General features: G+C 40.8%; 1 protein-coding gene across 1 annotated transcript; it reads left to right on the top strand.

Annotated features, from left to right (window-relative positions):
• The first annotated feature begins 768 nt into the window (after positions 1 to 768).
• Positions 769 to 13,340, top strand: NUDC (nuclear distribution C, dynein complex regulator). The gene is made up of 9 exons (XM_083369163.1): positions 769 to 965; positions 3,382 to 3,459; positions 5,397 to 5,600; positions 5,810 to 5,896; positions 6,264 to 6,377; positions 7,089 to 7,283; positions 7,552 to 7,635; positions 9,962 to 10,080; positions 12,012 to 13,340. Exons 1-9 carry the CDS (start codon positions 870 to 872, stop codon positions 12,061 to 12,063), a joined length of 1,029 nt encoding a protein of 342 aa, XP_083225289.1. The 5' UTR covers positions 769 to 869; the 3' UTR covers positions 12,064 to 13,340.
• The last annotated feature ends 1,307 nt before the right edge of the window (positions 13,341 to 14,647 follow it).

Here is a 14,647-nt window from a genome sequence, read left to right as displayed (position 1 = left end):
GGCAATCCCATTTGCTTGTGGAACAGGACAGGTTCTGCTCTGCAAGACTATCAGTTGGCTTGGCCAGTTTATTTCTGTGGATGGATGAACATGCAATTAAAAACAATGAAATAACATTAAAGGGCACTCTACAATAAAAAAGCATTGAATATTTCTTTAATATTAATATGCTAGGTGAGACGTTACAAACAATGGACACCCACGTCTAATCCATGCTGGCTCAGGAATTCTGGGAGTTGAAGTCCACAAGTCATAAAAGAGCCAAGGTTCCCCACCCTGGTCGAATCACTTTACAGAGATGCTGGGTGGGAGGGAGGACCTAACGGGGAAAAGAAGCGGGGAATAAAAGCGATAAATGCAAAGCTCGAGTCAGCTCTTTTCAGACATTTTATTGCAAACGACCAAGACAGGGGTCGGCAACCTCGGCTCTTTTATGACTCGTGGACTTCAACTCCCAGAATTCCTGAGCCAGCATAGCTGGCTCAGGAATTCTGGGAGTTGAAGTCCACGAGTCATAAAAGAGCCGAGGTTGCCGACCCCTGGACCAGGACAATCGCGAGGCGACAGGGGCGCCTCTCCACGCGGGCCGCGAACGTGTAATCCGCAATTTCCCGTCGTCCCACAGCACAGGCGGTAACCGTAGCAACCGACGCCAAACACGGGGGCCTTTGACCTCCTCTCGTCGCGGATTGAAAGAGCCGGCTGCCAATCAACGCGGCGAGTTCGACGGTTGGTCAAAACCTTTCCGGAAAAGGGTTGGGCAGAACGCGCTTCTCTTCCGTTTCCGGCCGCCGTGTTAGCGGGTGCGTGCTGAGGCGAGCGAACGGCTTTTTAAAAAAGGAGAGAAGCCAGTCAGCCATCCCGGCGTCATGGGGGCCAGCGGGGAAGAGGCGGCCGACAAGGAGGAGCAATTCGACGGCATGCTGCTCGCCATGGCCCAGCAGCACCAGGGCGGCGTGCGTGAGGTAAAATGGAGGGCAGGAGCGGGCGGTCCCTTCCTTCTGTACGGCCTGCATTGCAGGGCCGTCCTTCTCTTCGGCAAAAGGGCCCAGCGAAATGAACCCTCAGACGAGCCGAGGTTGCCCATTAACCCCCCTCCCACTATTTCACGAAGAAAAGAGCCATAGGAAATCTCGGAAACGGTTTTGAAATGTGGAATTAGGGAGGGGAGGCTGAATCTGAGCATGGGGTGAATTGCCCTGAAGAGTCACCTGTTGAACGGTGGCACTAAAGTTATTCGGAAAAAAATAACCATCTGGAAAGGATTAGAAGTTAAAACAACAACAACAACAACATGTTGGGATAAATGTGCTACTTTCTAGTTGTGCTGATAGTTTGTTGTGATTTAGTGATTTCTATGGCATCTTAAGACTGGTGTAGTTTCTCCTGTGGTTTGTTGCCACTGTAATTTCTAACCCGTTCCCGAAAATATTCCCGATCAAGGATCTCTTTGAGCAGGGGTCTTCAGACTTGCCCCTTTATTATGACTTCGAGAGCCAGGATAGCTCTGCTCTTTTGCATGTCTGGAACTCTTATAGAAGGAGTCTTCAAACTTGGCCCTTTTATGATACATAAAAGGCTGGTTGAGGAACTCTGGGAGTTGAAGTCCACAATTTCCATAAAAGGGCTGAGTTTGAAGACCCCTGTCTTTGTGGGTCTGTATCCAGGCTACCTGTAATCTGAACCTCTTTTTGATTCTGGACCAGTTATAGCCCAATTGGGCATATTGTATAAGTGGTTCATAGTTGTACGATACTACTGTTCAGAATTGTTGGTTGAAAACGAATGGATTGCTGTACAATACAGAGATGGAATTTTTGAGTCAAGCTATGCCAAGGCTTGCTGGATTATGGCTTAATGAAAGTGTCAGGACCAAACACACCGGGCTATTAAGAAATGGCCTGTTTCTTGGTATGAATCTGCATTCTGTGCTTGCAATTTGTATTATAGCCATTGAACCCTTTTTTATGCAGATTGGAATTGGCATGTAACTTATTCTGTATTTGTGTACTGCAGGAGTCATTAGGAGCCTTCATGGTTTACTGATGAAAGTGTTGGACATAGACTGGGAGATGCAGGTTCAAGTCCATCCTTAGGCATGGAAGCTCAGTGGGTGACCTCAGACCAGTCATATATTCTCAACCTGCCTCACAATTTGTGAGGATGGTATTAGATGAAGAAGTACACCTCCTGGTGAAAAAGCAAAATACAAATTTAACAAATATATTGCAATTCTCTACTGGCCTTTAGATGTACCTGTCATCCTTTCAATGAGGTGGCATTGGGCATGTGGGTGAGAATAATGGGAATTGAAGTTTATCCCATTCAAAAACATCGCTGTTACTTATTTCCTAATTTCTGTTGATACTTTGGTGATGAGTCTATAATGTTTCTGTGCTATTCAATCTTGAAAGGTCTGAGCAGCTTTCCCGAATGATCATCACAGTGTAAAAAAAAAAATCCATTGTACCACCCAAGGAAGTAAACTGTTCTCATACACACACCCACACACACACTTGTTCTTATGTATATCCCATACTTGTGTGTGTATAGTTCACATACATTCCACAGAGAGAGACTTTATAATGGCTTCATTTAACAAATTATTAATAAAACTTAGAGTAGAAAAAATAACATAATTTGTCAATATGCTTTATACTTAAACAGTAACATAGTAGGTTCCAGCTAAAGTCTTCTGACACCTTTTGCAAATGGTAGAATATGCATGAATTCTATAAAATTTGTCAAGGGAATCTTAAAAGAAAATGTCACTTTCTCTTATTGCCTAGCACATCAGGATTAAAGGAACAGCTAAACTTAAACAATGAAGTCATCTACCCAATAAATAGTGTCTTCTACGCTTAAACAGTGAAGTCAGCCTACCAGGTGGAAATACCTATGTTTGTTCTGACAGGTATGTGACGTGCCATGTCATGTGACGTGTCACAATGCATCACAACTCTTTGCATTGCTGGCAATGGGGTAGGCACGGCTTCAGTATGATGAAACCAGCCTGCAGGCCGGCAGTTTGACACCCCTGATCTATTTGTATCCTGCCTTTACTTTTGTACAACTCAGGGCAGGATATATAATGCTCCTACTCTTATTTTTTTCAGCACAATCCTGTGAGGTAGGCTGAGAAAGAATGGCTAGCTAGCCCAAGTCACTTAGTCAGTTTTCCTGCCTAAAGGAAGACTAAAACTTTCTGCCATTTTGACCCCAACACCTTAACCACTACATTAAACAGGCTCTCCAGAATATCACCTTGGGTAGGTGGGTCACTTCTATATGGTGTATGTTTTTTATGTAAAAATATGTTCGTCATGTAGGTTGAAATGTGAGCTACTTATCCCTTGACTGTGCTACATTTGTTCCTTACAGCTTGTGAACACCTTTTTCAGTTTCCTGAGACGCAAAACTGATTTCTTTGTGGGGGGAGAAGAAGGCGCTGCTGAGAAGGTATATGATTTGATTTATAAAGTTATTTTTCTCTGTAAGGCAGATTGAAATATATCCCACAGTTTGCTTTTAAATCTCCTGTTTTTCCTTGATTTTGTTGCATTGCAATTCCATCCCATTGAGTTGCTGGCTCTGGAAAGATACTGGAGAGGTCACATTGTGTTATGTCTGACCTTCATTGAGCAGGTTTGCTTCAGAGTATGACAATAATAGATGTTTTGGGTTCATTTTATTTGGTTAAGCTTTGACCAAAGGCTGGTTGAAAAGCTAGCATGTCAAAAATGTATTGGTCTGACTCAGACACCTGACGATCAATAATACCAGTTTACTTTGTTCTCTACTAGAAAGTGCTAAGTCCAATTCTTCAACAGTGGTTTGTTCCCAAAGAGCAGAGTTTCTCTAACCTGATTTTGTGAAATGTTCTGCGTGATCCACTCTATTCCACATCACTCTCTATTTCACTGATAGAGTGATGGGGCAGTGTGACACATCATGTTTTGTTTTGTTTTTTAATTTTAACAACTCTTCTGTAAGTGTTGCAAACAATGTGAATTTTGTTTGAAGAGCATTTTATCCGTTCATTTTAAGAATGTTTATGAAACTAGATTTTAAAAATATGCTCATGCCATTTTGTATATTTGTTCTGCATAGTATAATTACTTACAGCCTTTCAAAAGTGGCTGTTACATTCCCTCAGGAATGTACAGTGTTAACTCACACCTTTTGTCTTCAAAAGTCAATCAAAGTCAATCTAAAGATGATACATTATGGGAAATTGGAAAGTAATCCTTACAGCTGTATATGTGTACAGAAATTTTTACATATACCTGTGGAATTAAATAAATCTATAAGTGCCATAGTACAGGCAGAATTTAGGGAATTACATGCAATAGAGGAAATATCTAGAACACTGCTGTTTAAAATCTGTTTGCTCTTTAAATTAGTAAAATGAGTATTCGGTGGAAGGAAGGAATCTGAAATCTAGAATCTAAAATCAGATTTTGTTACATGAGGAAGCCAGTAATTACTAAGCTCTTATAGAAAGGCTACGTTACCCAGTTGTTCACCACTTAAAGAGCGTTCTTCTGTCCCTTTTTCCATATTACGGTAGCAGCAGTAGACAAGGTCAGAAGTTGGCATGTGTCTCCAACATGTCACCATCCAAAGGGCAAAACAGATTGTGTGTTACCAATTTCAGCCCTACTGTTCATGACCCTTGGCTGCTGCAGTTGCTGTAAGGTCACCCGTCAGTGGGAACCCTTGAAATTAAGCCAGTGGTGGAGTCAAATGATTGTGTCACCACTTGGAGCAAACACACTCTAGCCGTGACCCTCAGGCCTTCTCTAAACTATGGACAAAGGTGGCCCTGTTCATTCCTACTGCCGACTCTTTAGAAAGGAGCAGATCAGTTTTATTATTCGAAAAACTTTCAACAACGATAGGTTTCCTGTTACAGTCCTTTTTGGAGGAAAAACAAAATTTTACTAAGTAGTGAGTGTGAACCTTTGCCTTAAATAGACTTTATAGGTCTGACACTCTTAGCTCCCTGTAAAAACAAATTTTGGGGGGGGTGGGTTTAGTTTTAAATGTGGGCTATAGTTTTCACTTTTTAAGTCTCAATCCTAATTTCCCTCATTGGAGGAATTTATAAAGTATGGGTGGGGGAGTGATCCTGAACATTCTTCCTTTTCAAAGAGGTCGCCTATTTGTTTGTTTGGTTTTTTTATCTCTGCCAAGAAAACAGCATGGATGCGGTCACCAGCTATTTTTTTATTTATTTATTTTATTTTAATTCCATTTATATCCCGCCCTTCTCCGAAGACTCAGGGCGGCTTACAAGCTTAGCAGTATGGAGCTTGACTTGAGATCATTTTTACTGCTTGTGTGATTAAGAACGATCATGCCCATCATACTACTTTCCTATTCTCCCACCTCAGTTAATCACAGAGACTTTCAGTCGCCACAACAAACTTGCTCAGAAAGCCCAGAAAGAGAAGAAAGCTCGTCAAGAAGCAGAACAGCGGGAAAAAGCGGAACAAGCTGCTAAACTTGCCAAAGAAACTAAACAGGAAGACAGTGAGCCAAGGATTAAGGAGCTGACTGATGAGGAGGCAGAAAGATTGCAACTGGAAATAGACCAGGTATGAATCTGGCTCCCTCTAGTGGTGGGGCATAATACAACAGCAGAATATTTGGGAAATCCCCTTTTTTATTTTTTACATGGTCCGCTCAGTGCTACCATTTGTATTGGATATGAGTGATGAAGTGTGATTACTGCTATTGCTAAGCTGCTTAAATGTGCATATCACAAATAAAACGGGCTTATGGAGGTGCTACTCTTTTGAAACAGAACAAAGAGAAGAAACAAAATGAGGCAAAGAACATACCTGTCAAGTCTGCTGAAAAGCCAGTGGAATGTCCCGAATCCAGCAAGCAAGTAATGTATTTTTCAAGATTTTAGCTAATCTGTTTCCTATTTTATTGCTTTAAGATGGTTGAAAATAAGGAACACGTTAGTCACAGTAGTATAACTACAGCATGGAATTCTAGCATTTATTCAAGTACATGCCAGAGGACCATATATGCACACTCATCCCACCCCCACCTCCTGATAGCCTTTGGGAAATAGGACCTTTACAGTGTATTTTTAAAACCTGGCTTAAGCAGAGAAGACTTTTAAGAAAGTTGGACCCGTACATGTATTGCCATCTGAATTGCCATCTCTATAAATAATGCAGTAAACAGAAAAAGCCCTCATTAAAAAGTTCTAAGCATATTTTATGTACGCTCCTATGCTATATAAGGATACCGATGAAGAAGAGGAAGATGAGAAGGACAAAGGAAAACTTAAACCAAACTCTGGAAATGGAGCAGACCTGCCAAACTACAGGTGGACGCAAACCCTCTCTGAACTGGATGTAAGTGGTAGATTTTGAAGTCCGTACTAAGTTTTACGTAATAGTCTCTGCTTCTTATGAGGAAAATGAAAGTGAAATATTTAACTGTGTTTCATAAGTCTCTTTTGGATAATAAAGAGAAAAAAAACCAGACATCTTACTATGGGACTCCACGTAATAATAAATAGCTGCTTCGCTTTCTTTTAGAATTGGCCACAGAATGCTATTCTACGTCAGGAATAGAGCAGTAAGCAGAATGGTAATGAAATAGATTGTTATAAATATAGAGAAGAACAGTAAAGATGGTAAGAAGTTTACCATTTGTGAAAAAGTTCAATAACTCAGTATGTTTAGGCCAAAGAAAAAGAAGGCTAAGGAGAGACGTGGTAGTTTTCTAATACTTAAAGGACTGTCACAGGGAAGGATCTTCTGGTGCCTGAAGGTAGGGCAAGAACCAGGGGGTGGCAGCTTTACAAAGCAATATTAAAACTTGAAATAAGGAGGAATTACCTGATTAACAATGGAACAGTTTGTCTCATGAGTCATGGGTGCTTCATCCATGGAAGGGTTCAGATAAAGCCCTTTATCTGCATTGGTTTGAGGATTCCTGTCCTGAGCAGGAGGGTAGATAGAAGACTTCCAAGGTCCCTTGCAATCCTAGGATTCTATTAATAGTGATCTGTACGTCTTCCTTGCCTGAGGTTTTCATGAAGAATTCACTCTTCTCTCTAGCTGGCCATCCCATTCAATGTGAGCTTCAAACTGAAGGGAAAGGACATGGTGGTTGATACACAGAGGCGTCATCTGAAGGTGGGCTTAAAGGGCCATCCCCCCGTGATTGATGGAGACCTGTACAATGAGGTGAAGGTGGAGGAGAGCTCATGGCTGATTGAGGATGGAAAGATAGTCACAGTGCACTTGGAAAAGGTAAAAGGCAAATGTTTCTGGATTTCAGTTAATGGATGATTTTGCAAGGGTTCTCATCTGTGCTGATTGCTTTATATTTAATACTTGTTTCAATAGAGCATATCTAACACTCCAAATAAGATGTATGCAGTAATATTGTGATGAGACAGAAGAATATGATGTTAACTTGCCATCTTTGCAAGAAAAAGAAAGTTATGTTCTTACTGCAAATGCCGCATCCAAAGAAGCTGATATATTCTACATAGTAATATTTCTCTTTTCACTCTAGATCAACAAGATGGAATGGTGGAACAAGTTAGTCCAAACAGACCCGGAGATCAACACCAAGAAAATTAACCCTGAGAATTCAAAAGTGAGTGATTCTTTGGTCAGGTTTTGTTTTAACTCTAAGAGTGCTGCTTGACCATTTGTGGCCCACATGTACATATTTCACTTCTGGAATGGATTGGTGGCCTTGGTGGATGTGGGTGTGACCCAGGCAGGCACACTCTTCACATACACACAGGTTATCAGGGATCATTGTGTGACAGAGAATTTTAACTCTGCCACCTTCTCCAACCCCCCATAATTGCCATTGGAAGTAGGAGTCATCCTAGCTTCTTCATCAATGATTTGGATGAGGATGGGGAACTCATCAAATTTGCAGATGACACCAAGCTGGCAGGAATAGCCAACTCTCCAGAAGACAGGCTTAAGATACAGAAGGATCTTGACAGACTTGAACTTTGGGCGCTATCTAACAAAATGAAATTCAATGGTGAAAAAAGTAAGATTCTACATTTAGGCAAGTAAAACCAAATGCACAGGTATAATATAGGTGCTACCTTGCTCCATAGTAGCAATTGTGAGAGGGATCTCGGAGTCCTAGTGGACAATCACTTAAATATGAGCCAGCAGTGTGCTGCAGCTGCCCAAAAAGCCAACACAGTGCTAGGCTGCATTAACAGAGGGATAGAATCAAGATCACATGAAGTGTTAATACTGCCTTGGTAAAGCCACACTTGGAATACCACATCCGGTTTTGGTCACCACAATGTACAAAAGATGTTGAGACTCAGAGACCAGAGAAGAGCAACAAAGATGATCAGGGGACTGGAGGCTAAAACATATAAGGAACAGTTGCTGGAATTGGGTATGTCTAGTTTAATGAAGAGAAGGATGAGGAGTGACAGGATAGTAGTATTCCAGTATCTCAGGGGCTGCCACAAAGAAGAGGGAGTCAAGCTATTCTCCAAAGCACCTGAAGGCAGGACAAAAAAACGACAGATGGAAACTAACCAAAGAGAAGCAACCTAGAACTAAAGCGAAACTTCCTGACAGTTAGAACAATTAACCAGTGGAACACCCTGCCTCCAGAAGCGGTGAATGCTCCAGCACTGGAAGTTTTTAAGAAGAGACTGGACAGCCATTTGTCTGAAATGGTATAGGGCAGGCATGTCAAACTGTCGGCCTGTGGGCCGGATGCATCATACTGAAACCACACCCACCCCATTGCCGGCAATGGGGAAGAAGTGTGATGTCACATGATGTCGCAAGTTTGACATGGGTTTCTTGCCTGAGCGGGGGTTAGACTAGATCAGACATGTCAAACTCGCAACATCACATGACGTTGCGCAACGTATCAGAGCTTTTCTGCCATTGCCAGCAATGGGTGGGTGTGGCTTCCTGATGATGCCCGCCGGCTGGCAGTTTGACACCCCTGGACCAGATGCTCTCCAAGGTCCCTTCCAACTTTATTGTTGTTATTACTGCTGCTGCTAACATGAAAAAGGGTGTAGCAGATCCCTGCTTCTCACCTGCAGCTTGGTATGAGTTAAAGTGGGTCTGCACCCAAAACTCACGGAGTAGGCAACCATGCACTGTCAGCCTCAAGTTTCCCTCCTGTGGTTGAGAAAAATTAGAGTCACTGCGTTTCACAGAGTGTTGAAAGATTTAATTGTTAGTAGCACATGATGGAATCTATTACTTTATTGTAACAAGAGCCTGTTTCAGCAAATGGCAGCATCTGGCTGACCATCCCAGGCAGGATTCCTTTTTGTTAGCCCTTTGAAGTAGGTCAGGGCAAGAAAAAAAAACTACACTCTGGAGATTCCAGGAAGCTTATTCTATTATTGTAGGGTTTATTAACAGTTTTAAAGCCAATATACTTTCTTCTCCAGGTCCCTGCTTAACAGTTCACTCATACCATTTTCAAGGTCAGCTCTAAATTTCTTTACAGTTAGTACTGGGAAACCTTTCCCGGGTGTAGATTCCAAACACCCAAGAAGAAAAGAGCTGCAGAATGGTTTTTTCTTAAAAAAACAAACAAAAAACTACTGTACAATATAATGTATATTTCCTAAGCAAGCCTTAGTTTCTTTTTTATATGCTGCTCCGGCAGGCAAAGACTTCCTCCTCCAAACGTTTAGATAAGTTTCAATGGCTGGTTCTCTGGAGTTCTTGTTCAGAGGCCTTGATGAGATGCTGCTGCTGCTGAATAGACAGCAGTGGAAACCAAGGAGTAGAACAGAAGAGAGTTTTGGTGGTTGTGGAACCAAAGGGGGGAAAAAACCCAGTCTTACCTTGCTATGTATACAAGGGTTATCAATGTGACTTTATTAAGTGGTATCTAGAAGGTGAGCCGCAAATGTATCAAATTAATATGAATTTCTCTTAATATGTTTCTCTCAATTTCCAAGTTATCAGACCTGGATAGCGAAACACGCAGCATGGTTGAGAAAATGATGTATGATCAGCGACAGAAATCAATGGGGCTTCCCACGTCGGATGAGCAAAAGAAGCAAGACATACTGAAAAAGTGAGTAAGGCCAGTTTTGCACTGTGAAGAAGGGAGCAACAGCTTGTTTTCTAGGCAAGAGCAGACTTGCCTCTTAATGGGGGGGGAGGCACTGTGGCATTTATAAGGACAGCCCAGCAACTAAGTGCTATGTAGAGACCACGAAGCCAGGCAGTACCATCTCAGTCTGAACTATGACGTGGTGTCTCTGCCTCTAATCTCCATGTGCCTCCAAGTCAGATAACACACCGCTCACTAGACAATCATGCGTTTTATTGTTTTACTGCCCTGCTTGTCAGAGATCTCAGTAGAAGCTTCTGTGAGTAATTCCCCTTTTAAGGCCAGATAGGGTGATTCTTCCTGTACTCAACTTGCAAATGGGGTAACTAAAGGTCAAGCGCTTTTCATCAGTCATTCTAAATAGCACAAGCAGAGAAAAGGAATAAAGCCAGAAGTGGGGACAATTTCTGTTTTTCCCTGGCTAATCTCCATAGGCACAATGTCACAGCTTGGACATGAGGCCTTTTTCTACTATCAGTAGTGACATATTCAAACGAGCAACGCTTTACAGAAAATGTATAATTTTTGCTCTGGATGTTGCCCTGGAATTTAGCCCTGTCAGTCCACCAAGTTACGAGCTGTTTTGCCTTCCTCCTCCTCTCAAGCTCTCCACTGTGTCTCTTCTTTGGGTCTCAAATTCTTCCACTACGTATGATATCATTAAGGGTGTTCTTAGTTAATAATTCAGCTATTTTACAGATTGGCTCATTAAGAAGTCTTGGAAAAGTGCCATTCGGCCCCAACGATATTCTTAATTTGTCTGTTAGCTCTAAAACTTTACCCTTTGCCCTTCTGCTGGCTAGCATTTTCAGATAGTGTGGAAAAAGTGACCCCACGAAGTAGTCACAGCTATCCTCCCAGTAGGTTAACTATATAACCTACCAGTAAGTAAGACAATTTGGGTGGGTAGGGGGAAATAGTGCACTTTCAGGTGATCGGTGAAATCCATATACTCTGAACTTAGTAAATTAGAGTCAGTTCTGTGAGTAATTCAGTGCCCCAGTTTCTATGTATTTCAGTGGAACAGTTAGGGGTTCAAAGCCCTCCATTTCTTTATAAAATGGGAGCTTTATCCTTGTCTTGCATAAATGTAATTGAATGAATTCCACCAATTACATAGACTTTAATAATGTAAAAGCAGTTAGAGCTTGAAAATAATACTCTTAAGTACTAAACATCTGATAGTGCTAACTGGCATTTGCTGAGATAAGTGTAACTGGAAAAGGATGTCAGAAATACTATTTCTGGTTTTCAAAAAGCTCTAGTAAGAAATGTTTCTTCAAGTGATGCACAAGCAAGAATATTTGCTTCCATTGGAAAATTCGTATTTGACCTGGAGCTAATCGTTCCTAAGGGCAATATTTGATTGATTTATCGTTGCTGATTTACAACTGTTGGGTTCCATGACAGGACAGTTTTACTGATAATGTGAAGGAGAGAGGTGATGTGATTCTACACAAGTCATGATCAGTAATGCCACAGTGATAGCTTAGAAATCTGGTACCTTACAAAATGGCAATTCTGTATTTTATTATTCTATAATATATTATTATAAATAATAAATTATTATTTATTATTGCTTTTGCAGGGACTGGTCACTCTCCCTGTTTTTTGATAATTACTTTCCTTCCAGTGGGTAATGTTTGATTTTTTTTAAAAAAAAAAGAAAAAGAAAAAACAGACGTGTCCGAAACTGGATTTCCCTTACTACCTAATGACGTTTTGGGCATTATCCTTCTTAGGTATCTTTGCTGAGACACCCTGCAGCAGCCAAATTATTAGAAACTCTTTCTTTCTAATTTAGTGCTAGGTGAGGGAACTGGGGGTGAGGGACACAGATGCTAGTATTTTTTATTCCTGTCAACTAATACTCATTTCTCTCCTTTTTTCAGGTTCATGGAACAGCATCCAGAAATGGATTTTTCCAAAGCAAAATTCAACTAATACAATTTCCCCTATTTTTTTTTCTCCTTTCCTGGCAAACGTTCAATTTTAAACAGCAAAAAAACAACACGTGTGTACCCTTTCCCTTTGGGATAATGCAAATATTCACATCACCCCATTTTGGAGTTAAAAAGTAGTTGTACTGGTATCTCCATATAATATACTGCTTAGACTTCTGGATCTTCAACAGCAGCATCAGTTATCAGAAGTCTGTCCTTCATCTCTGTAAAGCAATATTTTAGGGAGACGAAGGACTGAAATAAATGGGAGCTGTAGTACACAATAATTGCTTTCCCTTGGGCTTCTCTTAGTTTTGGAAAATCTGGGAAGGACTCATTTAAACATATTTTTTTGAAAAAAATATTCAAGTTGATATTCATCCTTGATCATATGCTTGCTCTTAAATAAAGGGCTGGAAGTCCTACCTTCAAAATAACCCCACTTTTTCGTTGTTTCAAAAACCAAGCAACCACTATAAAGATATAACTGCATATAAGAACAGGGAGTGGCTTCAGAATCAAACAAAGCACTGACAATCTTTGCCATGTTCCCTTTGAGCCATCACTCCAAGGTGCAGCGGTGCAAAAATGTGTGTGCTGGGTACTTACAGGTTGCTCTTTAGATGTTACAGTGAGGAGCATCTGCACAGATCCGTGCATCTGACACTCGTTACTATTTATTGCCTTCAGAATTAACACTGCAGTCATAAGTTGTGAAACCTGGAGTACATTTGTCCAGGATTTGGGATAGATTGCAAGAAGGCTAAGATCTTTAATAATGTGATATGCTGGTCTTATTTTCATTCCTGACAATGTTACTGTCCGTGACGGTTTCCCTCAAGCCATTTTGTAACTTAACTCAAGAGCTTTGGTGGGAATAGGCTCAAAAGTTTGAGAAGCTACAAAATGCTTCATTGCTTCTGTTACAATATGGAGGTTGGGGAGTTTCAAATCCAAGGAAAATTGGGATGAGGTTATCATATCCCTGATTCCACCAAGGAAACGAAGGAGTTAAGTTAAGTCAATCTCATGAATTGTGTTGACCTGAGATGCCAACAGTAACTAAGGTTCTGCTGCTAAAGGGAACGGAATGAACAAGAAGCCGGTCTCTGGTTTGGTGAAAATGAGCTGCCCACTCTGGTTTGGTGAAAATGAGCTGCCCACCTTGTCAGGTCTGTTCTTTTCAGAATTGGACATGTCAGTCAAGAACATTTTGCTTTGTTTTGTTGCTTACAAATAGCTCGTATTGTGCATGCACGATTAAAAAGTTGATGCTTTCATGCGTTGTCAAACTCGTGATTATCAGAGCACCCAGGAGCAAGCTGTCAAAAGATCAGTGGCAGCTCTAAATAAACTGTTCTGTACCTTTCTGCACTCTTCAAATTAATATGCTTGTCAGTTGTTATTTGACTCCACTGAAGAAAATGAACAACAGTGAAGTATAAGGCTACTTCCAGAATGCTGATAGTTTCCAGCAATGTGTGTATAACCTGGAGGAGATACATATACTTTGGGTTTCCCATTGTAATGTCTTTTTGGGAGTTGAGATCCCAGAATTCCAAGCCTCCATGGCTCTTGACTCAAGAGTTCTGAACCTTGCAGTTGTACCACATCTGGGGGATCGAGAACATCTGGAGAAAAATAGATTTCCATCAGCTCTAGACTATCAAATGTTTCACACACCTTAGTGTTCCTTCCCTGCTAGAAACTACTTTTTGTTACTTTCTTCTCAGGCTGTGCAGACCAGTGACCCAAGGGAAAAATATGCTTGATACATTGGTTTGTCAACTGATCTAGTGTGCCTGTGCATGCTTCAAATACCCCTTTTCTCTTGAATCTGGATTGTTGCAAAAGCTTATTTACTGTCATGGGGCGATGGTGTTGATTGCCTCTGCACACTTGTATTCTTGTAATCTGTTCAACTTTAGACCCCTGTTGGACACCAATACCTAGCTGGCTTTCCTCAACATGGCAATGGGTATAAATGTTACAAATAGAAAAAATAGATTGTGGGGCATTAGATTGTCCTAGGGAAGAATTATCCACTTTTTTTCCTATAAATTTTATTAGTTTTTAGGAATGAGGTAGGATCGGGATTAGGATGTGGGTTCGGATTAGGGTTGGGGTTAGGGGTTTTCCAAATATTCTCAATATTTAGCAAACAGCATAATGTCTGGGTTCATGTGTTTACAAGAAATAATAGATAATAGTTAATTATCATAAACTTAGGTTAATCACTCGATAGTCTTATATATATATTCAGTTACATATCACATTCCTTTCTCTCTAACTCATGTTTCTAGCCATTGAAAGAAATTATCCCATGTTCTAAAATACACAGTGTTCTTTCTTTTTTATCTTTAAAGTCAATCTGTCCTTTCTGCACACACTAAAATTTTCTTAATACTTCTTCGGTTGGTAAATTTTCATTTTTCCAGTGTTGGGCAAATACAGTTCTTGCTGCAGTTAGTAGTGTAAAATTAAATATATACAATCTTTCTCATAATTTGCTGCTATTATTCCTAACAAAAATAAAGAATTATCCACTTGTTTGATGTCTTGCAAGGGAGCCAAGAAAAAAAAAG

Source organism: Vipera ursinii (genome assembly GCF_947247035.1).
Source record: "Vipera ursinii genome assembly, chromosome: 9".
NCBI lineage: Eukaryota > Metazoa > Chordata > Lepidosauria > Squamata > Viperidae > Vipera > Vipera ursinii.
This window is presented reverse-complemented; position numbering and strand designations above follow the sequence as displayed.

Coding starts and splice junctions, on each gene's coding strand:
- NUDC (XM_083369163.1), top strand. CDS start 870: ATGGGGGCCAGCGGGGAAGAGGCGGCCGACAAGGAGGAGCAATTCGAC. Junction 3,460..5,396: donor AAGAAGGCGCTGCTGAGAAG/GTATATGATTTG, acceptor CTCCCACCTCAG/TTAATCACAGAGACTTTCAG. Junction 5,601..5,809: donor TGCAACTGGAAATAGACCAG/GTATGAATCTGG, acceptor CTTTTGAAACAG/AACAAAGAGAAGAAACAAAA.